The sequence below is a fragment of the Citrus sinensis genome, chromosome 8, assembly GCF_022201045.2.
Source record: "Citrus sinensis cultivar Valencia sweet orange chromosome 8, DVS_A1.0, whole genome shotgun sequence".
Taxonomy (NCBI): Eukaryota; Viridiplantae; Streptophyta; class Magnoliopsida; order Sapindales; family Rutaceae; genus Citrus; species Citrus sinensis.
This window is the reverse complement of record NC_068563.1, coordinates 21,535,348-21,561,573: the sequence shown is the minus strand read 5'-3', so window position 1 is coordinate 21,561,573 and position 26,226 is coordinate 21,535,348. Positions and strand designations below refer to the sequence as shown.

Sequence of the window (26,226 nt, the reverse complement as noted above, 5' to 3'; positions counted from 1 at the left end):
GGATCAAAGGATGAAAGTTGGTGTTGGGTCATGATCTAATCCAATTATACTTAGCCAAGCCCAATTTCAAAGTTTAATCCATGGAAGTTTCAAGAATTGTGTAGAAAATGGGAGATGACTCAAATTCAAAAAATATCTAATAGAAGTAAAAATATCTAAATCTAGAATGTTCTTGAATATTTGGTGATATTTGTAAAATGAGGTTATTAAATTTTTGTAATTTGATATTTGTGTGGTTTATATTATTTTTAAGTTATTACAAATATCCTTAAAGCTCTTTGTTGTAGGCATCAAATAAAGAGTGAAGAATTAGAAGAGAGAAAGATGAGTGAGCCGTGAGTGTTGTAGTGTTTTTCTTGTAAAATATCAATAAAATCTTTCAGTTTAGCAAATTCTTCTATTGCCTAAATAGTTTTAATATTGAGCAGTTTAGTCCTCTTCTGTTTTCAACATACAATGTAGTAATAATATACCAGTCATAGGTCTTATGAATATAAAACGAAGCACCTGCTAATTAATTCCACTAATACATATTTGATGGGTCATTGGTAAAATCCCTTAGTGATATTAATATATAGGGTAGGGCTATTAGAACCCATTAAAATACTCTTTAAACACATTCTCTCAATAAACCTCTCTTACAAATGAATGTTTTACTTTATAAACCCACCTCATTGCCAATATACCTTTACGAAATTAATTTCAAATGTTTTATCCCTAGAAATACAGAATCACCTGTTGGGAAAGTACGTTAAGGCAGTGAAAGTATATTTGAATCATACCCAACAATAAATTAAAATACCAATGGCTTAGCCATCTCGCTTGGATTGTTTTCTTTATGATTGATTATATGACTTTTATTTTTAATTTATTGTCTAATCCTTGTCAAGATTCATAACATGTAAATGAGTTCAATCGAACACATTTTCTAATTATTTTCTTGGAACCCATTGCATGATTGCATCATAAATGTAAGAAAAGCCAAAAAAATATTCAGATTTTATTTTCTCTTTGCTCCTTAATTGATTCTAAAAATAAATGTCTCCAGTTGAGAAACATATTTGAGTTGAAAGGGGGTTGAATCCAAGAGGTAGAAGTTTGCTAACCAACAATGTTACACATTAAAAGAAAATATAGCTATAAAAGTGTATTCGGAAGAATATAGGTGAAAAGAAAATGAAACGAAATTAAAACATTGCTCTCTGCTACTCTTTTTGTAGAAAAATCAACTTAAGTTAATTGGATTCATAGATGGTGGAGAGGATAGGCTAATTTCATTGAGATATAATAGTAATTTAACTCATGGACATTTAGTAATTAAGTTTTTTATGAAAAAGTGGGTGTATAAAGTACTATGGTGGGCTTAAATAGCCCAACCCTAATTTATATTCATTAAAGTAAAAAATAATAATCAAATTCGTACTTAGGACTAAATAGAATTTGCATATTATACACGGGTTGTAAGGGTTATCATATGATATCCCTTTTACATGTTGGTCAAATTTATTTTTAATCTAAAAATTCTTATCAAAACACAAGCAAGCAAAAACTCTTAAGCAAGATAGTTCTTGTGGTACATCAAAAAGCATTTCATGTAGGGATTTTTCATATAGTACGTCACTTGGCAATAGGAATAGTAGGAAAACCCAACCCAACCCAACCCTACGTGTCCTGGGTTGCGCAACTTGCGCTTGGCATATATGCCAGATGGGTTTCAAAGGTAATATATATGCTTCAGTTCAGTTTTACAAAGGTCCTAATATATATATAATACAAACAATCTCACTTAAAAGTTTATTTATACAATTTATGATATTCATTTAAATGTACATATTTAGTTGTGTTGTTTATTAGAGTTACACCATATATAAATCTTATAATTGCAAGTTATTTAAAAAAAATGATTGAAAAGTGATTTTTAAATAAAAATATTATTCAAGTACAATTGTTTCAAACTATAAGGGTGGTTATAATAATTTTACAAATATTACCACACTTTCTTGGAATAGGATTCTCTCCTGATCTGATTTTATTCTAAGCAAATTCTATTAATATGATTGGTGGTTAATAAATTTTAAAAAAAAGTTAAATTAAAATCATTCACTAACACTAAAACACAAATGGCACAAGATCTGTAAAAGATCAGGAGTACTCAGATCAGGAGAGAATCCTAGTCCCACTTTCTTAACCGTTTAAAATAATTATTAATTAAGCTATCTTTACTTTAACACAAATATTGCATTAGAGTAATTAAATCTAATGGTATACATTTATTACATTGTTAATGCTGTTAAAAGTTTACAGCATTATAGCGACCCATAAATATTTGAAAGCAGCAGTGCACCGTCAACATAAGATAATGCCCGGTGTACATAAATATGCATAATCGTAGTATATAGGCTTAACCTTCACCAAGACATTCCAGTCCAGAGTTCAATAAGGATCCGCGTGGAACCATAGAATCCTGAGCAGTTCAGATCCAATTAGAGATGCGCTCAAGCTCGCTCACAACTTCAGACATAGTTGGCCTGAGAGTAGGTGACTGATCCACGCATCTCATTGCCAACTCCAAGATTATTTTGGCTTGCTTCATCACTACATGCTCATTTGGCATTTGCTTGTCGACCAATTCAGAAAGCCTTCCCTTTGAATGCAACACCATGGCCTGCACAGTGTACATTATTTATTTATTAATTAATCCATATATCCCATGCCATGCGACATCATTAGCAAATTAAATTAAGACCTTATTTTATGTATACAGAGGAGGTTGGGAATCCTGGAATTTTTCAAGTGCAGGATTCTGTTTACAATGTATTGCGTAGAACTTTATAAAATTTGAGATTCCCGAACTGAAAGTTGACTCTAGTTGTTGAGTTGTCTTCTTCCCGTATCCAAAAGAAATTCAGTCTCTTGGTTTGCTTCATACTTGGCATTTGTCCGCCCGCTAATTATTTCAAGCAGAACAATTCCAAAACTGAAAACATCAACTTTTTCTGTTATTGCTTTCCGCATTGCATACTCTGGTGCCATGTATACTCTGCATGCGACCATAATTAATTAATTAATGATATTGCTTGTGCAAGATGGCATGCATTTTGTGCTTGCTCAATTTAATGTGCTACTTACACTGTCCCTGTTTCTTGGATAAACTTGTATGGATTTTCTTCGTCATAAAGCTTTGCCAATCCCAAGTCAGACACCTTAGCGTTCAGATTCCCATCAAGCAGAATATTGCTAGGCTTAATATTTCTGTGAACGATTTTACGACTCGGATTATCTTCGTGTAGATACTTTAGACCCTTTGCTATTCCATGGCAGATACGGACTCAGGTTGGCCAATCAAGTCGCGTGGAAGAATTGGCATCTGCAAATATTTAACTATTAATTATTAATTTGAACCTATTACATAAGCTAATACTTAATTTTCCGGAATTGAGTGAAACAATTTTAAAAAAAATAGTGAAAAAGTTAGCTTACAAAAATGTAAATTCATCCCCAACTTTAATAAAGTTTAGGATTCCCGATTAGAACATGACACTAAACTGAAAAATTAATAGAAACAAAATGATGATGAAAATATATAAATTGGTTTACCAAACAAGGCTCGTTCAAGTGATCCTTTTTCCATGTATTCGTAGATGAGCAAGTTGAGGTCTTTTTTAGAGTAGCCATCCAAAAATTCGACAATATTTTCATGTTTCAGTGTTTTAAGGGCATAAACTTCAGTTCCTATTTGATCAATCACTTGCTTTGATTGGGAAGAAAGCATCTTCACAGCTGCAGTCTGATCTGGCAATTCAGCCTGTAATGCATGCTTGCACCATGCAAGCAGGTTAATATACCATATTTCTAACAAGGAAAATCAATTTATATACATAAATGTATACATACATATAGAGTACTAATCTGGTTCAGGATCCTAAACTTTGTTAAAGCCTGAGAAAGCCATTAAGCCATACAATTTCATAGTATTATGTTCCAATCAAGGATCTTGCATTTGTTAAAGTTCAGAAAAGCTATTAAGCGATATGATTTAATAGTGGCATTATACTATTAAAGCATATATTTTAATAGCTTTACTGGACTTTAGTAAAAGTAGGATCCTAGTGAGTATATATATATAGAGAGAAAGAAATTTTTCTAATAAGGAATCCCTTACTTTGTTAAAGTAATAGATAAATTAAAAGACAAGTAAAACACACACTCTAATGTAGCAGATTTGGTCGGTATTTGTATTTTTTATCTTTTAGATGATCCCTTATTTTAAAAAGTAAAGGGTGCCTTATTATATATAATTAGCGATCTAGTAGCTCAAACTTTCTTAAAGCCCAAGACGAATTGACAACATTGTGAACATATTTTTATAACATTGTAAAAATATGTTCACACCATTGTTAACTCGTCTTGAATTTTAATCCCGGATTGGAAAATCTTTCACGCACAAATGCGCACGTACACACACCTGCACGCACGTGTGCGCGCACACACACACGCACATAGAGAGAGATACGGAAAATTAATGTTTAACCTTGTATACTGTTGTGAAAATTTTAATGTACTCGCAAGCGCACGAATCTAGAAATAGAGTAGTGGTAACGAGGTCGATCCCACATGGATTGTTATAAATTGAAAAGTCTAATTTAAATCTAAAATTAATATTAATTCTAACCTAGTTGACCAAATTGAGTTTTAAGAGAAATTAAACTAATTAAACTAAGAAAACAATTAAAGCAAATGAGAATTCAATGAGATAAAAATTACCAAGGTTTCGGAATCCACCACTATTCAACTAGTAATTATCTAATTATTAATTAATCCCCAATTTTAGAGTGACAACTCGAAATCAATTTGTGTCATCTCATGGATATAACAATTAAGCCCAAGTAATTAAATCTAATGTAGGTTCTTTTTCTGCTTAATAATATGACATCTAAGAATCTCATGTAAACACATTGAATAACAAAGAGTCAAAGTTTCCTAAGCACTCCATGTAAACAATTTAATGAAAGACATAAAATCAAAGATAATCATGTATAAACTTTATAGATCCAAGCATAGAATTAATCGAATATTAATCCTAACAATCAATAATGCATGACAGAATTGATGAAAAGATTTTATTAACATCCAATTAATCATGTGAAATAAAAACCATAATCATCAAAGAACATATATAGGGAATTAATTAAATAAAAAGATAATTATTTTATTGAATAGGGTTTCATCCTTAACCTCAGTGTAAGAAAATTAGCTAAACATACTTGAATTGGGAGTAACACAAAAAATAAAATCAGCCATGGAAGCTGAAATATTGCTACTGCCGATTGCTCTCTTCCAGCCCTTGCGTCTGCACTCCCTTCTGGCGGCTCCTCTAATTCAAAAGCAAAACCCCCTTTTATATTGCTTGGCCACCGAATCCTATTGTGATTCTAATAACTAAACCAACTTTTACAAGCTAAAGCCCTAAGCTTGCCACGTAATTGAAAACAATAAAAGCCAAAAGCTATTGATTTCCTTCCTTTATTCTACTTTGACTTTCCATTCAAAGGCTTAATTAAGAGCTTTGTTTTTATGTGCTGCCCACTTTAGCTTTAACCTTCTTCTTTGTTTGCACGTGGATGGTGAATGCATTTGTTGAGTTCGGTTTTCTTGGCTTGAATTAACATGCATATAAGCATAATTGCTTCCAAGTTAATTAATCTTTAATGCTCACAAATTGAACTCCTTTGTGCCCTTTTTATCCATAATCTCCAATTAATTCCCTATTCAATAAAATAATTCAATTAATTAAAAATAACAAATAAATATAACTAACAATTATTTAATTAATGGTAAAATATGTATGTATTATATGCTCATCATATACTGTCCCAAAACGCCCCGTGCCAATTACATTCCTGGGGCTGAAATTTCGAGTAGCGACTTTCACTTGTTTAAGGGTGTAAGACTTCCCTCGTACGTTGACCGTTGTCACTGTGTATTTCATGAAGAAATGAGAAAGGAAACAGATCAATTATACATATATTTTTTCTTGATATCTTTTATAAGCCTTATACTATAGCAATAAGTACTATAGCATGTATAGCATAGAGTGGGCTTCTAATGTGGGATTATGCACTCAATTAAAATACGAGACAAATTTTTAAAACGTTGCAAACAGACTTTAAAATCCGTCCTGCACTCTACTAAACTTACAATATTGTAAAAATTCATCTCGCATTTATTATAGTGCCAAATCCCTCACCTGATAATTTCTATATAGCACATACATACATACATACATACATACATACATATATAGAGTGCTTATGATACCAAAGCTTAAAATCTAGTATTAAAGTTCGAGATAGATTTATTATATCCTAAATCAGTTTAGAACATTGTAAAAATTGATTTACGAAATCATAAATCCATCCTGGGATTTAATTTCGAATTGAAAATTTTTCCAATATATATAAATAATCTCCCGTACGTACCACGCAATTCTCTGTCTCCTATCCATCCTAATCTCCACATGAGAGCCAAGAAAAGAATCAAAGCTAGCACAGCCCCAAGTACAATTCCTACTATCCCTATTTTAGATAGTCCTCCTGGTCCGTTGACTTGGACATCTGAAAATTAAACAGCGATTGATAGCATGCAACAAAAGGCATATTGGGAGATGATAATTAACAAAATTAAAGAGCTATCACGTATGCAATGATTGCAACTTTGCACCGTACTTGGAGTTACAGAAATAGCTGATATGAGAGGTCCATGAAAATAAGGTGGGTTGTATAAAGATCCTTTTCCAGCCCAGAATAACTCGATTTCCAGTAGATGCTCGTGTACAGAAGCCGTGAAATTTTGAATCGTTACATTATTTGAATGCCTGGCCACTTCTTTTATGTTGAAATCCTTTCGCATTAGCTCGCTCTGCGTTTATGGAAATTAAAATTAATTCAAAAAGTTTTGTGGCTAGCGTACCTACCTGTATATATATATCAAATACACGTTTTGCTGAACTGCTGTAATCATCGTTTTTTGCAAAAACAATCTCAGAGAAGAAAAGACTGATATTGTAATTGCCGTTTCTCAAGCAAAAACCATAGTATTTGAGAGAATTGGGGCAAAGGCGAGCTCCGTCATATAAAGGTGCATCAGTCACTGCAGCTGCACATGTTACTTTCTGTATAAATTCACGTGAATCAGCCATTGAATCCGCATAGAAATATCCGTTACAGCTATATGCCTAGTTGTACGCCGGTTTGTTAACATAAAAATTTGATGTCGAGTTATCTGCCTCATAAAGAATTCCTCCGATGTTATGTTCATCGCCACCAGTATTTATATGCAAATTATAATTGTCTGCAACATATATACACATTGATTAATTTAAACATGTATATGAAACCAAGGTCCAGCTCCGGTGGCAAAGGACAGCCTTCCTGGAGCTCAAGTCTTGAGTTCAAGTTTCAGTGTATGCATGAGTTAATAATAAAAAAAAATGTATAAAAAATTTAAACGCCTGCACTTTATTAAAATAATCTTGGACATTAAACCATAATAGCTTTTCCGATCATTATACTATTAAACTACAGTTTTTCCGGAATTTAACAAATCCTTAATAGGAACATTTCTATACAGTTGAATATGTATACATACACTGAGATTTCTTCTGGCCAGCGGGGCAATACTTCCTCATAATCTCTTCCGGAAATGTCCTATATAAATAATTACAACAATAAGATCAATTAATTTTGTAAAGTCATTAATTCACGTAATAATTTCTTGCTGATCGATCGATAAATCACCTATAATATAATTATTAGATAAATGAATATGAACATACCGATTCTTAGGTTCACTGGTTACAGCAGCAATATTGTTAATAGTGTGCGTGCAGATATCACATGTCCATTGAAAGTTAAAATCAAAATCAGAAAACGAGATAGACAGAAACTGTTGGAATTGAAATTTGAAGCACGAAAATGAGTAAAAACGTGGGAGGATATTATGTAATATGGTGTAGTATAATTTTCTTACAGATTTATCCGAGAATTGTTGTTGGGAAGATTGCTACAAGATAAAAATTTAAAATTATTATGAAATTCATTTATATATATAAAATTATGCATGTGGATGAGCATGCATGCAGCTGAAAGAAACAAATTAACAAAGAAAGGAACCAAGGTCGCTTAATTAATTAACGCTATTTTCTTACTTGTGTGTCTCTGGTTCTGGAAATATATATTCATTGTATGCAAGATCCCTGCAAGATGAAAATTCAGACAAGTAGTGTTGTCATTAATTATTAATTTGTCATTTTGTTGATGAAAATTCCTCAACAAAATGACAGGCTAGAGTTTGTGCATGACTTTGGACATTCATATATTTAATTAGATGCATGCAAAAGGCTGGCAGGCTACAGTTTGTTCATGACTTGGGACGATCATATATTTAATTAAACACATGCAGCTAGCATTTGAATGTGAAGCTTCAAAACATTTACACATTACACTATTCTAAATTGAAATTTTTTACATAAATTTTCATTTGCCTAACCCGCGTCTTTGATTTAAAATGTGTTTAATTTGATGGGGAAAGGAAATAATGTTTACAACAGAACAAGTTTGAAAACATTTTATCACATTTATGCATAGTTAGAAAGCACACCCCTTTTTTCTAACGTTGCTGTAAATCCAGTCTGGCAATGTTCCATTGAGCATATTTCCTGTAAGATACCTGGAAAGTAAAAAAAGTAACAGAAAAAACAAATAATTTGGATTCTTTTTTATTACACTATTACTGTCAGTCAAAAGGGAAAAAGTGAGAAGACAAAATTCAGATAAGATATATATGTCAAAAGGAACATATGATTTGTATGGTAAAAAACAAATCAACAGTTTCTTCAAAGTATTTGGAATTCCACCAGTTAAGTTGTTGAAGCTCAGGTCACTGCAGTACGAATTACTAATCAATGATTAGAGAAAAAAAAAAAAGTAAAAATGATAATTTACAGCAAGGATTTGGATCTCTCCTCATCTAATATTATTTCCTAAGTTTACTATAAGATTATTACATATTTCAATTAAACCTTTCTGAGACTAGGATTTATTTTATTTAAAACTTTTCTTTATTAAATATCAAGACACACTGTTTTCTTAACGGGCGCCAACAAGCGGTGCCGTTTTTTTGTCAGAAACTTTAAACTTTGATATAAACTTGAGCAAAGAAGAAATACTGACAATTAATTCTTTAATCGTAGTACTTATAAATAAAACTTTCAAAAAATAACAAAAATTTCAGTAAAAAGATACCGAAATTATTGGATGAAAGATTTAAAAAAAAAATTGATAAGTCCTTGTTTCCGGGATTGATAAGCAAGATGAAACGATCACAAGTGGATTAACAACTATTCCCAATCCATGAACATAGTGAAGGTCGGCGATTGAACAAAATTTGGGTTATTTTTACATACCTCCCTTGAGGTTTCACGTAATAACAGTTTAATAGAAAGTATCTCTGTATTTTTACATCCGTCCCCTATAGTTTCACAAAATTATGTATAGCATCAGTATACAAGGCTAAAATCGTAAAATCTCATTTAAAATTAAGAAAAACTCAAAATTTTTTTAAGGTTCTTATTATTTTTTTTTAGGGAAAACTATTGCAGTAAATCCTTAATAGCCACATCCTCTCTCATGCGGTCACCCCTCCCGGTGATTCCTTCGTGCCGCACCATGTCTCGCCGTTGCAACCCACAATTTCGCTCCCCTAATTCCCAATTTCACAAAACAAAATGAGCCCTAAGAGCCACATCCTTTCTCATCCAATCATTCTTCCCGAGTATTCGCCCCGGTCCCTTCTCCCAGGGACTTTGACCCGACCCGAGTCATGAATCTGAACTGGGGACCCGCTGCCAATTCGTCTGGCGGGTGATTGGTCGGATCTCTTGGTGGGGGATTGGTTGACGACCCGGTCTCTTCTGAAGCCGTTTCTCGGCGGCGGCTTTGCCGAAGATCTAGTAATCACTCTCGGTCGTTGCCTCACTTCTTGCTCGCCCTCTTCAATGTCTCTCATGTCAGTGACATTAGTCATCGTTGAGAGTCTCTCGCTGACGCTGACGCTGCAAATCTCGGACACTTGAGACGTAATTTCCTCCTCATTGCTGCTACTCAAGTTCTGCTAATCTTGAGCATTCTTGGCAAAGGCTTCAACTTTGCTGGGGCTATCACTAATCTTGGCCTCTTTCTCTTGTTCTCGTTCTTCTTGTTGCTGCAACTCTTGTTTCATATGAGCAGCGAAAACTGGGTATATGTTTGGCTTTGGTTACGGGTTTCGAAGAGAACTTCTTTAACAGTTCCAATGTTTGGTGATGCTGAGTATTTGTTGAGTTGTTTACAGTTCCCCCACTTCCAAGTTTAAATATGAAGTAGTAAGTGGTTAGTTAATTTTGCTTCCTTCACTGCTCACCAGTTTCTTGTGGCTCCTTTTCTTTTCTTTTTCCTGTAAACAAATAATAGTAACAAAACGAATGGCTTCCTTTCTTTGAATGGAAGTCATTTTCTAACTTTCTGCATCATATTCTTTTGATTAAAAGTCAACTTTACTGCTGTCTAAAGCCAAAACAATATTAATGAAGAATCATTTCTCTACCACCAAACCGTCCGTTTTATTTATTTTTAGATGCTCGATATATATATATATATATATAAGATTTAGAAACTAAAGGACTCATTGTAAAATCTAGATCCCCGTGGTCTTGTGCCGCTTTTTATGTAAATAAAAATTCCGAAATAGAAAGAGGAACACCAAGACTTGTAATAAATTACAAACCCTTAAATAAAACATTAAAATGGATTAGGTATCCCATACCTAATAAAAAAGATTTGCTCCAGAAATTGTGTTCTGCCTTTATTTTTTCAAAATTTGACATGAAATCTGGTTTTTGGCAAATTCAAATTCACCCTAAAGACCGTTTAAAGAGATGAGATTCTTTAACTGTAATGTGACTCAGTCTTTGAATTTTACAGACTCAGTGGCTTCTAAAATGTTTTGATAATAAGACTGGGGTTTTGTCAAATCCCAAGGTTTGAAAAATCAGTGATTAGGAAAAAACTTTGAAATAGCTTGAAAAGGATCAGTATGGTAAAAACCATCTTCCATAGATAAAATATTTTGGAAATGGGTTTTATCAAACCAATCGGAGGTTTTCTTTGAAAGTTTTGGCTGGGAAAGAATAATTTGAGAAGATGAACTTTCACCAGAAACAACCACATTTTGAGAAGAGGGTTTTGAAATCTCTTTAGGAATATTTTCTTTAGGAGAAATTTGGCTTTGAGAAAAATGTTGAGTGTTAGAAAATGCATATTTATAAAGGAGAAAACCGTCATTTTACATTTCAAGTCTTACTAACAACCCTTACTTTTATGTATTTAACCTTCTTGTGATTTAATTACATGTGTTTTATTTTAATTAAGTATTTTATGTATTTTAGGGGCATTATAGTCATTTCACAATAAAGGAGAAATCAGACGGCAAAACGGACATCACTTTTGAACTCAGGACGGTCAAAAACCTTAGGAGGAGCATAAAAGGAAAAATGACACTATTCACATGTACGGTACTATTCACGTGTACGGTACTGTATACGTTACTGTTTACGACACTGTTCAAATAGACGGATGATGACGCGGCATTGACCGATGATGTGGCATTGACTGATGAGGTGTCACGATCCTGTTGGACTAAAATTCTTATGTACTGTTGATGGTGACGTGGCAGCATATCAGTGGACGAAAAATCTCGCGTACGGTGCATGCATCACACAGGATTATTTTCAACCAAACCGTGTTACTGTTCATCCGGGTCAAACCGTGGACTGTTGACTGATGACGTGGCGCAATCCTGAGCGTCCAAACTGTTTTTAATCCGATGGCCATGATTTACTCCATGTATCTATAAAAAGGGGGCCTCTCCCCCCTAATTTGATATCCCTGAATCTATTTTTGGACTCCATTTTCTGTAATTCTCTCTCCATCTTGTATTTTCTTTGTATTTTAATAAATTCCCATTTTGCCCCTAGTTCAATTATGAGTGGCTAATTTTCTTTCAAGCTTGGGTTGAAGGTGAAGTCTCAACATGTGTCATGGGCTTAATTTGGTAAATTTATTTTCTCTTCCCCTCTAATTTTTGTGGATGTTTTGACTTCTCGTCGACAAATAATAATAGTCTTGTCTAGATACCGCCTTGGTTACACCGGCCCTCTAGTACAAGGTTATTATTATTTGGCACGATAAGCCCTTAGCACCATATTGATTAGAGCGTGGTTCATGAGGTGTGGATTCCCCCCTCATGATTTAATTGGTATTAATATGGATTATTTAGCCCATGATGCATGTTGATACGGATCCAGATACCCAAGTACGTCATTTCAATAGAATTCTCTCCAATTTATTCTCGCCATTTCAATTCCAACTTTAGAATTTATTCTTGCCATTTTAATTTAAGTTTTTGCATATTTCAAATCATTTCCACCATAAATCCAACCACTCATTTACAAAATTAATTCTATATATAATTAAAATCCACCTCCTCGTGGGATCGACACTCGTCACCATTAGTCTATACTACAATAGATTTGTGCGCTTGCGAGTACATTAAAATTTGCACAACAAAAAACTTTGTAGAGAAAAACTTTGTAGGGGATTTAGAAATGGATTTCATCCATTCATTTACCTGCTCATGTGAGGCAAGCGCTTTAGACTGGGCTTCTTGATCCTCTATCATGTCGATCCAAGATTTGATTGGCATGGCAGAAGAAAGCAATTCTTTAGGTGGAGAGGTTTGGGAAGCTTTAGAGGATGTTTGGGAAGCTTTAGAGGGTGTTTGGGACACAGGGTCTTTAAGAATCCCTTTCCCCTTGTCTTTCTTTTTGGGCGGCATTTATCTGTTTTGGAGAAATTCCCTAGTTAGAAAATCAGGGATAGAATTTGTATCTCTTTTAATAAATTCAATATCAAAATAAAAAACACTTAAAATAGCTTGCCACCGTGCAAAAAATTATTTTGATGCAATGTTTTGAACATCTTTTTCTAAAATATGTTTTGCAGTTTTACAATCAATTCTAAGTAAAAATTTTTGATTTAGTAAATCACTTTGGAATTTGGAAATGAACAAAACAATAGAAAGAATTTCCTTTTTGATAGTAGAATAATTTTTCTGGCATTCATTCCAATGTGCAGAAACACATTGTACTATTTGTTCTTTATTATCTTCCTTTTGTTTTAGTATGCCTCAATAACCTAAATCTGATGCATCTATTTCAACAATTTTAGGTAATGCAGGATTTGCAAGAAATAAACATGGAATGTTTTTAACAGAATTTTTTATTAGTCTAACAGCTTTAGTATGTTCATCTGTCCAAGCAACGAGATTCTTTTTTAACCTATCATGCAGTGGTTTAGACATCCTACTGATGTTGGGACAGAAATCAAGAACATAATTTAAACTACCTAGAAACCTTTGTAGTTGTGTTTTATCAAGAATTTTATTGGGAAATTTATCAGCAAATAAAAGCGATCGCTCAATAGGCGTAATAGTTCCTTTAGAAATATAGTGACCAAGGAATCTGACTTTTGTTTGAAACAATGAGACTTTAGAACTAGAAATGGCTAGGCCAGCCTTTCTAGTGGCAAGGTAAAAGGTTTTTAAATGTTTGAAATGTTGATCAATTGTTTGAGAAAAAATCAACACATCGTCTATATAAACAATGCAAAACTCAGAAAAAGGATTATAAATATCATTCATGATTCTTTGAAATTCTGAGGGTGCATTCTTTAGTCCAAATGGCATTACAGTCCATTCATACTGTCCAAAAGGAACAATAAAGGCAGTTTTATAACGGTCTTTAGGGTGAATTTGAATTTGTTAAAAACCAGATTTCATGTCAAATTTTGAAAAAATAAAGGTAGAACACAATTTCTGGAGCAAATCTTTTTTATTAGGTATGGGATACCTAATCCATTTTAATGCTTTATTTAAGGGTTTGTAATTTATTACAAGTCTTGGTGTTCCTCTTTCTATTTCGAAATTTTTATTTACATAAAAAGCGGCACAAGACCATGGGGATCTAAATTTTACAATGAGTCCTTTAGTTTCTAAATCTTTTATCTCATTTTTACAGTGTTGTTCCAATTCCATGTTCATTTGGATTGGACGAGCTTTAGTGGGTATTTGTTTTTCATCAAAAGAATTTTCATAAGGCAAATCTACCAAATATTGTTTTCTATTCCAAAAAGCAGATGGTAAATCAGCGCATATTTCTTTTTCAATGAGATCTTTAAAATCAAAGATTTTTCTTTGTGTAAAGTCTTTTTGTAATTGGCTTTCAATTCTTTGTAAACTTAAATCATTTTTTAAACAAAGCAAGTTATTTTGTTTAGATTTAAGTATGGCATTGATTTGGTTCTGGTAAACAGAACAAGTTTTAACAATATATAAATTTCTTGTTTTTGGTTTCTCAATAAAAGGGAAAACAAGTTTTTGGTTTTTTGCTTTAAAAGATATACTATCATAATTGACAGTATATGGGGTGATAAGATTTATAAATGGAGTTCCTAAAATGACAGTATGGTGTATGTCATTTGTAAGAAGAAAGGAAGTTCTGAAGTCAAAACCATTGTTATACACTGAGGCATCAACTTTTGATTTAATTTTTAGTTTTGTATTATTGGCGGCTGACAGTCTTTCCTTTGTCTTTTCATGAAATTTTTTAGGGACGATATCCCCTTTAATGCAATTTAAATTGGCACCAGTGTCAAAGAGGGCAATGGTGTCAATTTCAAAATCTTTAGAAAAGATTAAAATGATTTTAATCAAGTATTTTCTGGTAGTGATTTGTTTTAAAACAAACAGAAAATCATTGGGTATAGATTTGATGTTCTCAAGATTTTGTTCATTATCACCATTGGATTCAACTTCTTTATCAGAATTATCTTCTAATTGTTTTTGCAAGAGAAGTTGAATGGTTTCAGAATCATTCTTTTGTTTTTCTTTTAATTATTTAATCTCAAGTTTGATTTCTTTGATTTCTTCTTGAAGATCTTGGATATTGGGGATTATTTTCTTTGTTTTCTTTTTACCTAAAATTTCAGTGAGATCGTAAGAATTCTTTTTAATAATTGGAACTTTAGAAGTTTCTGTTTTATTAGAAGAATCTAGGGTTTTTAAAAGTTTATCAAGGTATTCCTTTTGAAGATTCGGATCAGAAATATGTTTAACAAGCTCAAGAAAGATTTCTTGGTCTTTGGTCAAAACATTGATTTTCTTTAAATAAGAATATGAATTACTAGTGTCGGAGTCACTAGAAGAAACAGATTTAGAGTCATTTAACTCATCAATCTGTAGAGGTTCGCTATCTCCCGTCATGGAAGACTCAGAGTCAGAGGACTCTATTAGTAAAGGGGCCACTTTAGAAAATATCTCTTCGTCTAGGCCAAGCTCATGGAGCTTTCTGCTCATACGACATAATTTTGCAGTATGGCATTTCTTTCCACATTTGTAACATGTGGCTTCTTTGTAGTTAAAAGGGGTTTTCGGTTTGGCTCTAAACTCTTTCTTTTTAGAGAAGTTGGGCTTCTTATAAGGCATCGACGGTTTCTTATAAGAAAGTTCTCTAAAATCTTGAAAGGGTTTCCTATGGCTTTTTGATTTGTAATGTTTTTTATAAGGTTTCGAAGAACACTTACCATTACAATCCTTAGAAGTAGAAGTTTTAAAGGGGTCATAATTGAATTGTTTACAGAAACTACCTAATTCTTGCTTAGATTTCCTAAGCTCCCATTTTAGTCGTTTCTGTAACTTTACATCTTGACAAATCTTTAAACCTTCTTTGTTGACAAAACTGACAAGTTCACCATAGGTAAGCTTGTCATAAGGAATACGGTTGTCATACAGGGTTTTAATGGAATTCCTAACCTTTTCTCCTAGTGGGGTCGGTAAACCTGCAAGGAATTTCTCATTCCAAGTTATATGATTTGCATCATCCTTAAGGAAAAGTCTGGTAAAGAATGTGGTTTTATAGCTTTGGAATTCACTAAGTTTCCTACACCTTAGATTGTGTAGTAACTCAGCGTTCTTATCTCTAAGGTGCGAAGGGTCACCTATGAAATGAAGGGATATAGTCAAAATCAAGGTAGCAACAGCATCTTGAATTGGACTATTGAATTCATCAAGAATGGGGGCTCCATTCTCATCAACTTGGATGGAATTTACAGACTGGGGTTTTCTGATAGCAATAATAGTCCAAATGGCATTACAGTCCATTTCATCCATTCATTTACCTGCTCATGTGAGGCAAGCACTTTAGACTGGGCTTCTTGATCCTCTATCATGTCGATCCAAGATTTGATTGGCATGGCAGAAGAAAGCAATTCTTTAGGTGGAGAGGTTTGAGAAGCTTTAGAGGGTGTTTGGGACACAGGGTCTTTAAGAATCCCTTTTCCCTTGTCTTTCTTTTTGGACGGCATTTATCTGTTTTGGAGAAATTCCTTAGTTAGAAAATCAGGGATAGAATTTGTATCTCCTTTAATAAATTCAATATCAAAATCAAAAACACTTAAAATAGCTTGCCACCGTGCAAATCTGAGCATCCACCTCTTAGGAGTTTAGCTATAAACCACGGTGAACCTCCTGTTGAAATTAGAGCCTCACCTTATAAAATCCCTAAACCAAATGATTCTGAGGCAAATTTAAGTAGTATTATTCAACAAAATAATTTCTGTAATACTAACTTAAATACAATAGGAAAACAGTTGACTAGGATAGAAAGCCAATTCCAAAGGTCAACCATAGCTGTTTCTCCTATTAGCACAAAATTGGATTCTGACAAAAAGCTTAAGGAACCTATTTTCAAACCTTTTTAGGTTTCGAAAACTAGCCAAAAACTTGTTCAAGAGTCAAAATCGGATTTTGCTAAAGCCATTAGAGACCAATTAGATAGAATAAAAGCTTCTTCTTCTTCTTCTTCTTCTAAGGTCCAGATAGCCCCAGATAGTGCCCAATCTAGCAAGATTGGTGTACTAGAACATGACAATGTTTCTATAGCCTCTTCAGATATAGAAGCATTTAAAGATGAACCATCTGCTCCTAAAGCCAACAAAATCCACTGGGAATTAGCCTTACCTACTGTCAAGACTCCACCAGATCTAGCTATAGATAATAGACCAAGTGCTTTAAATCAATCGTGATTTAATGCATCTTCTGTCTATGAGTGGAATATTGATGGCATGTCTGAGTACAACATTTTAGGATTGTTGCAACAGATGACCATGGTAGCTAATGCCTATAAAACACAGGCGGGAACTTCTGATAGAACTATAGCAGAAATTCTCGTTGCTGGTTTTACTGGTCAACTTTGAATTTTACAGACTCAGTGGCTTCTAAAATACAGAGTTGCAAAATGTGACTCAGTATTCAGATGTCAATACCAAAACCAATCAGATGTTTTCTTTGAAAGTTTCATCCATGACAGTCTGAATTGGACTATTGAATCAGGGTAGCAAAAGCATCCTGAATTGGACTATTGAATTCATCAAGAATGGGGGCTCCATTCTCATCAACAGTATTCACACTGTTATTCCAAAACCAATCCAATAGAAAGATGTCAATCTTCCAGACAAATGGATTCTTGAAGGAGCCACTGCTCCAGTAATTCCAAAACAACTTGAGCCAAATACAGAGTTGCAAAATATGACTCAGTATTCAGATGGTAAAGTCAAATTATCCTTTCGGAGATCTACATCATCCAGACTCTCTGATAAAGATTCATGTTCAAGCATTCCTTCATTGGAAAGAAAATAAATATATCTTTGTTGGAATTTTTCTGTAACCCTCCCGTGGCCCATGTGATTCTGCTGTTGGTGTTCCAGCTCCTATAATGGATGTACTATCTTTGTTGAAGTTATGAAAGTGTTACTTTCCCTTTTCAAAAAAAAAAATGCATGCTAGCCCACGCCTGCTTGTATCATTACACTGCCAAAATTTGTTGGGAAATTGCACCTGTCATCCTTGAAAGGGTATTTCCGTCATCCTATTAGTTCATTAATGGTCAACTAACGGAAATATTAACTGCAGGGGAGGGATGTAAAAATATGGAGATACTTTCTATTAAACTGTTATTATGTGAAACCTCAGGGGAGGTATGTAAAAATAACCCAACAAAATTTTAGACAATATTAAAAAAAAAAGCAATATCAATTGAAGACAATCGTTTTTGTTGTCTGCAAATATATAACTGCAATTTATTATATATATAAAGCTTATGAAATATTAGATTAGATGGAAAAAATAAAAAGAATCAGTAATAGTTTATTAATTTTCTTTCAGAAATGACTATTTCCGAAGACAGATGTATATTTCTAAAAGTATTCTTGAAAATAACCCTTTTTTCAATATATCTTAAAAATTGAGGTAAATATGCAAAAATCAAATATATACACTAGTTTAGTAATTTACTTTACGACATTTTGACAAGGTTAATAGATGTTGCAGACGGATCAATGATACACGTTTAAATGACCTCTGACCTCATATTACTAAACTAATAAGAAAATAAACGAAAAATAAACTTTCAGGTAGCCTAACTGATTCCAATTGGCATTGAACCAGTAATGCTGCAATTTCTCAATGTCCTGCAGAATTATTGTGATTAATTTAATTTCTAAAAAAGATTTAATTAATTAATTAATTATAAGGAATAGTATACAATTAATAAATTTAAAATGCAGATCAGGTATTAATTAATTAACAAAAACAGATAAAAATATAATTAACGCATAAAATAATTATACGTGCATGGAATTGGAATACACCGCTTACAGGCCTAATATACTACACAAATTAGCTAACTTTGGGAAAGAAAAGCCCTTCGTTTGTAGGTCACTGACAAACCTGGAATAAACAACGAAGCCAAGTTAGAAATTAAGTTAATTGCGAAATTAAAAACGAAAATTTCCCATCCGGGAGTCATGGACTTTACAATGTCTATGACAAAACATTGTAAATCATGAAAAAGACAGTTTTTAATATTGTAAGCAAAGTTCCACATTGAAAGCTATATATATATAGTCATTATCTAATGAGCTTTTTGTACTTTAAGTACGAGAATGTTAATAGTCTATATTACATCATATAGTATAATGTCACTGAAAATTTTCTATATATCTGTGTGTGTCTGAAAATTTTCTCTCTGTGTGTGAGTGTGTGCCGGCACTCTCATTTTTTTTTATTTTTTTATTACGGACACATTTTTAAGTTGTGCGGTTTAATAGCATTAAAAACTAATTTTGTTAAATCGCACTGTTTAAAATCGTGTTCACAATAAAAAAAAATGAGGGCGTCCGCACTAGAGAAAGATTATACACACACACATATACATATATATATATATATATATATATATATATATATATATATATAGAATTATTCTACTATCAAAAAAGAAATTCTTTCAATTGTTTTATGCATTTCCAAATTTCAAAGCGACTTATTAAATCAAAAATTTTTACTTAGAATTGATTGCAAAGCTGCAAAACATGTTTTAGAAAAGGATGTTCAAAACATTGCATCAAAACAGATTTTTGCACGATGGCAAGCCATTTTAAGTGTTTTTGATTTTGACATTGAATTTATTAAAGGTGATAAAAATTCTATTCCTGATTTTCTAACTAGGGAATTTCTTCAAAACAGATAATGCCGCCAAAAAGAAGAGACAAAGGAAAAGGCATAGCCAAAGACATTGATCCTAAAGCCACCTCTAAAGAATCCCAATCCTCTCCTCCTAAAGAAAAACTACTCTCCTCCGCCATGCCAATCAAATCTTGGATTGACATGACCAAGTAAACCAATGGATAAAATCCATCTCAAAATCCCCTGAGCTTATGTTTGCCATGCAAAGCCTCTCTCAAAGCCAAGAATCTCCAAAAGAGATTTCTGAAAAAGAAAGCCCTAAAGAAATTACAAAATCTTCCCAAAATATTATTGTTTCTGGTGAAAGTTCATATTCACAAATTGTTCTTTCACAACCAACAAAGAAAACCTTGGTTTGGTTTGATAAAGCCCATTTCCAAAATATTTTATCTATCGAAGATGGGTTTTACCATACTGACCCATTTCAAACACTTACAAAGTTTTTCCCTAAAGGCTGGTTTTTTAAACCATGGGATTTAACAAAACCCAAAAATTCATCCTTCGATCCTATTTCCTTTTAAAGAGTCAAACCCGATTACTATTAGGAAGAAAATTCCTGAGTAGAAACTTTCTGATAGTGATAGAACCATAGAATCTGAGCATCCACCTCTTCGGAGTTTAACCGTTGATCACGGTGAACCTCCTGTCCAAATTAGAGCCTCACCGTATAAAATCCCTAAACCTAATGATTCTGATACCAATTTAAGTAGTATTATTCAAAAGAATAATTTCTGTAATACTAACTTAAATACTATAGGAAATCAGTTAACGAGAATAGAAAGCCATTTTCAAAAGTCAACTATAGCTGTTTCCTCCGTTTCCCATATTCCTTCAAAATCGGATTCTGACAAAAAGCTTAAAGATCCTATTTTCAAACTTTTTTAGGTTTCGAAAACTAGTCAAAAGCTTGTCCAAGAGTCAAAATCGGATTTTGCCAAAGCCATTAGAGAAGGAAATAGGATCGAAGGATGGATATGCTTTCATTGGAATTCAATTTATTAAGAACTCAAATTAAACAATGCTTAGTTTGGGTCGGCTTTGTCAAAATTTTAAATTGAATTACCAGCTTTAAAATAAATAAATTTGCTTTGGAACGCGGTTGGTCAAGTTTTATGAAAAGTACGTGGCGTTGTATCTAGATCGATGCAGAGCCAGGTCTGCCTTTGGAGCCAGATCTGACTTAGAACAGATCAATATCCCGCGCGTTCTAGTTTCCAGCCGATATACCAAATTTATTTACCAACTATTTATTAAGTTCTTTAAGCAAGCCTAGCAACAAACATACATCTAAAGGCTAGGGTGCATACACAGTACCAGATCTGGATCCCAGAAATGGTGGTCTTAAGGAAAGGAGGGAGAAGAGAAAAATACAACTGAGGATTGAGATATGATCTCGTTGCCTCAGAGGAACGTAGCAGTTTTATGGCAGATCTGATACAGATCAGTCTGCAAAAGATGCATAAAATTTTAAATGCTTTAAATTAAATTGCGGAAATTAAAGTACAGAAATCTTAAACATACATGGAAAGCTTTAAATAAAATTGACAAGTGCTTTTAAAATAAAAACTGGAAATGAAATGCTTACATCGAATGCTTTTGCTTTGTAGATAAGAAAGGGAAATTATGGGAAATTAATCCGAAGACAGGAAAATTTCCTTTTGTCTTCTGATTCCTGATTCCTATTCCCAGAGAAAGAGAGAGAGAGAGTTTTAGAGAGAAAGGAGAGAAGAAGAGAGAGAAGTTCTAAACTTGAAAAAAATGAAAATCTGAGGAGTCTAAGTCTTCCTTCAGATTTATATACAAAATGAGCTTTACACTGTAGATTGTAGCGGAGTTGTAGCATACAGTAATCTTTGGAACTCTGCACTGTTCACTGTAGCGGAGTTTGAAGCAAACAATAAGCTTTGGATCGTATGTAACAGTGATCTTTGGAGCGTATGTTGGAATAGTGACTTTGTAGAAATACAATACGGGTGAAGAGACATGTGCGCTCTCACTTGTGTCCAGAGGACCACCCGAAGAAAGTACAATTACAAGAAATAAATACCTTTTTTTTTATATGATTACAATCATTATTTGGAATGCTTTAATGGGGAGAATATGCCGAAGCAGTCATCTTCAATTTCATCACCAAGGGAAATAAAAGAGACATTACAAAAATCAATCCTCAGTTGTATTGATATTAGGACAAAAATCAAGAACATAGTTTAAACTTCCTAGAAACCTCTGTAATTGAGTCTTATCTAGGATTTTGTCTGGGAATTTGTCTGCAAAGACAAGGGAATAGGATCGAAGGATGGATATGCTTTGATTTTTTCAATCGAAGGATGCATTTCCAAATTTCTAACAAGGATGGTAAATCAGCACAGATTTCTTTTTCTGATACCAGACAGTTATGCCTTTTGGGTTAAAGAATGCACTTTCGGAATTTCAAAGAATTATGAATGACATCTATAACCCTTTTTCCAAATTTTGCATTGTTCTCAAAATCCCCTGAGCTTATTGTTGTGCAAATTTTAATGTACTCGCAAGCACACGAATCTATTGTAGTATAGACTAATGGTAACGAGTGTCGATCCCACGAGGAGGTGGATTTTAATTGTGTGTAGAATTAATTTTGTAAATGGGTGATTGGATTTGTGGTGGAAATGATTTGGAATATGCTAAAACTTAAATTAAAATGGCGAGAATAAATTCTAAAGTTGGAATTGAAATGGCGAGAATAAATTGAAGAGAATTCTATTAAAATGACGTACTTGGGTATCTGGATCTGTATCAACATGCATCATGGGCTAAATAATCCTTATTAATGCCAATTAAATCATGAGGGGGGAATCCACACCTCATGAACCACGCTCTAATCAATATGGTGCTAAGGGCTTATCGTGCCAAATAATAATAACCTTGTACTAGAGGGCCGGTGAAACCAAGGCGGTACTAGACAAGATTAGTATTATTTGTCGACGAGAAGTCAAAACATCCACAAAAAACTAGAGGGGAAGAGAAAATAAATTTACCAAATTAAGCCCATGACACATGTTGAGACTTCACCTTCAACCCAAGCTTGAAAGAAAATTAGCCACTCATGATTGAACTAGGGGCAAAATGGGAATTTATTAAAATACGAAGAAAATACAAGATGGAGAAGGAATTACAGAAAATGGATCCCAAAAATGGATTCAGAGATATCAAATTAGGGGGGGACGCCCCCTTTTTATAGATACATGGAGTAAATTATGGCCATCAGATTAAAAACAGTTTGGACGCTCAGGATTGTGTTGAGTGTTAGAAAATGCATATTTATAAAGGAGAAAACCGTCATTTTACATTTTAAGTCTTACTAACAACCCTTACTTTTATATATTTAACCTTCTTGTGATTTAATTACATGTGTTTTATTTTAATTAAGTATTTTATGTATTTTAGGGGTATTATAGTCATTTCACAATAAAGGAGAGATCAGACGGCAAAACGGACATCACTTTTGAACTCAGGATGGTCGAAAACCTTAGGAGGAGCATAAAAGGAAAAATGGCACTATTCACATGTACGGTACTATTCACGTGTACGGTACTGTATACGTTACTGTTCACGACACTGTTCACATAGACGGATGATGACGTGGCATTGACCGATGATGTGGCATTGACTGATGAGGTGTCACGATCCTGTTGGACTAAAATTCTTATGTACTGTTGATGGTGACGTGGCAGCATATCAGTGGACGAAAAATCTCGCGTACGGTGCATGCATCACACAGGATTATTTTCAACCAAACCGCGTTACTGTTCATCCGGGTCAAACCGCGTTCCTGTTCAAAGTCGGGTCAAACCGTGTTACTGTTCATCCGCGTGGTCAAACCGTGGACTGTTGACTGATGACGTGGCGCAATCCTGAGCGTCCAAACTGTTTTTAATCCGATGGCCATGATTTACTCCATGTATCTATAAAAAGGGGGCCTCCCCCCCCTAATTTGATATCTCTGAATCCATTTTTGGGATCCATTTTCTGTAATTCCCTCTCCATCTTGTATTTTCTTCGTATTTTAATAAATTCCCATTTTGCCCCTAGTTCAACTATGAGTGGCTAATTTTCTTTCAAGCTTGGGTTGAAGGTGAAGTCTCAACATGTGTCATGGGCTTAATTTGGTAAATTTATTTTCTCTTCCCCTCTAGTTTTTGTGGATGTTTTGACTTCTCGTCGACAAATAATACTAATCTTGTCTAGTACCGCCTTGGTTACACCGGCTCTCTAGTATAAGGTTATTATTATTTGGCACGATAAGCCCTTAGCACCATATTGATTAGAGCGTGGTTCATGCGGTGTGGATTCCCCCCTCATGATTTAATTGGTATTAATAAGGAATATTTAGCCCATGATGCATGTTGATACGGATCCAGATACCCAAGTACGTCATTTCAATAGAATCCTCTTCAATTCATTCTCGCCATTTTAATTCCAGTTTTAGAATTTATTCTCACCATTTTAATTTAAGTTTTAGCATATTCCAAATCATTTCCACCATAATTCCAACCACCCATTTACAAAATTAATTCTATATATAATTAAAATCCACCTCCTCGTGGGATCGACACTCGTCACCATTGATCTACACTACAATAGATTCGTGCGCTTGCGAGTACATTAAAATTTGCACAACAGATTGTGCCACGTCATCAGTCAACAGTCCATGGTTTGACCACGTGGATGAACAGTAACACGGTTTGACCCGGATGAACAGTAACGCGGTTTGGTTGAAAATAATCCTGTGTGATGCATGTACCGTACGCGAGATTTTTCGTCCACTGATATGATGTGAATAGTGCCATTTATCCTTTTATGCTCCTCGTAAGGTTTTCGACCGTCCTGAGTTCAAAAGTGATGTCCGTTTTGCCGTCTGATCTCTCCTTTATTGTGAAATGACTATAATGCCCCTAAAATACATAAATTACTTAATTAAAATAAAACACACGTAATTAAATCACAAGAATGTTAAAAACATAAAAGTAAGGGTTGTTAGTAAAACTTGAAATGTAAAATGACGGTTTTCTCCTTTATAAATATGCATTTTCTAACACTCAACACTTATGTTTGCCATACAAAGCCTCTCTCAAAGCCAAGAATCTCCAAAAGAGATTTCTGAAAAAGAGAGCCCTAAAGAAATTACAAAATCTTCCCAAAATATTATTGTTTCTGGTGAAAGTTCATCTTCACAAATTGTTCTTTCACAACCAACAAAGAAAACCTCGGTTTGGTTTGATAAAGCCCATTTCCAAAATATTTTATCTATCGAAGATGGGTTTTACCATACTGACCCATTTCAAACACTTACAAAGTTTTTCCCTAAAGGCTGGTTTTTTAAACCATGGGATTTAACAAAACCACAGCCTTATTATCAAAGCATTTTGGAAGCCACTGAGTCAGTCAAATTCAAACATTTTTATCTCAGTGACTCCCATTCTGAGCCGGTCTATTCTACGGCCACAATCTTAAAAGTCTTGAGCCCAAACCAGTGGGGTGATCTACTCCACAACCAAAAAAGATTTCCCTCCAATTTTCAAATGCGTTTACCACATTGCTTGACCTATTCCTATTGGGATTATCAACAGGCCTATTACAACACATTTTTTATTCAAAATCCAAAGAAATCCCATTCTTGGTTATTTTTCTTTAACTCCAAAATAACCGTTCAAAGCCTCCCAAATTGGTTCCATCATTGGTGGAATTTCTTTGGCCCAATACCTCAAATCTTAACTCCAAATGCCATCCATTGTTTAAACTTATTTAAAGCCCACTATGTTCCTTCTGATTCCGAAAAAATGTTTCCTCCTTTTCTCTGTTTCTGTACAAACTTCTTCCTTCCATGGGTCTGGATGTGGAACCTTAGGTATCACACCCAAGAATCTCAAATCATCCTTCAAAGAACTTTCAAAGTCAAATAGTGGTCAAAATTTGATGAACAATCTAAAGTTGCCCCCCTCCTTGGGTTTGTAATGTGCTAATATCAATACATCTAAAGGCTAGGGTGCATACACAGTACCAGATCTGGATCCCAGAAATGGTGCTCTGAAGGAAATGAGGGAGAAGAGAAAAATACAACTGAGGATTGAGATCTGGTCTCGTTGCCTCAGAGGAACGTAGCAGTTTTATGGCAGATCTGATACAGATCAGTCTGCAAAAGATGCATAAAATTTTAAATGCTTTAAATTAAATTGCGGAAATTAAAGTACAAAAATCTTAAACATACATGGAAAGCTTTAAATAAAATTGACAAGTGCTTTTAAAATAAAAACTGGAAATGAAATGCTTACATCGAATGCTTTTGCTTTGTAGATAAGAAAGGGAAATTATGGGAAATTAATCCGAAGACAGGAAAATTTCCTTTTGTCTTCTGATTCCTGATTCCTATTCCCAGAGAGAGAGAGAGAGAGAGAGAGAGAGAGTTTTAGAGAGAAGGGAGAGAAGAAGAGAGAGAGAAGTTCTAAACTTGAA

General features: G+C 33.8%; 2 protein-coding genes across 8 annotated transcripts in view; one reads left to right on the top strand and one right to left on the bottom strand.

Annotated features, from left to right (window-relative positions):
- The window catches only part of LOC102617995 (disease resistance RPP13-like protein 4), a 132,176-nt gene that overhangs the window by 35,455 nt on the left and 70,495 nt on the right, over nucleotides 1–26,226 (top strand). The gene's annotated exons all lie outside the window — the stretch shown is intronic.
- On the bottom strand, nucleotides 2,523–7,198 carry LOC127899397 (probable LRR receptor-like serine/threonine-protein kinase At1g53430). Its single transcript, XM_052432767.1, has 7 exons — nucleotides 6,974–7,198; nucleotides 6,726–6,918; nucleotides 6,480–6,614; nucleotides 5,897–5,976; nucleotides 3,598–3,805; nucleotides 3,130–3,328; nucleotides 2,523–3,040 (listed from the first exon to the last, which is right to left on the bottom strand). The coding sequence occupies exons 1-7, from the start codon at nucleotides 7,196–7,198 to the stop codon at nucleotides 2,866–2,868; spliced, it is 1,215 nt and encodes a 404-aa protein (XP_052288727.1). The 3' UTR covers nucleotides 2,523–2,865.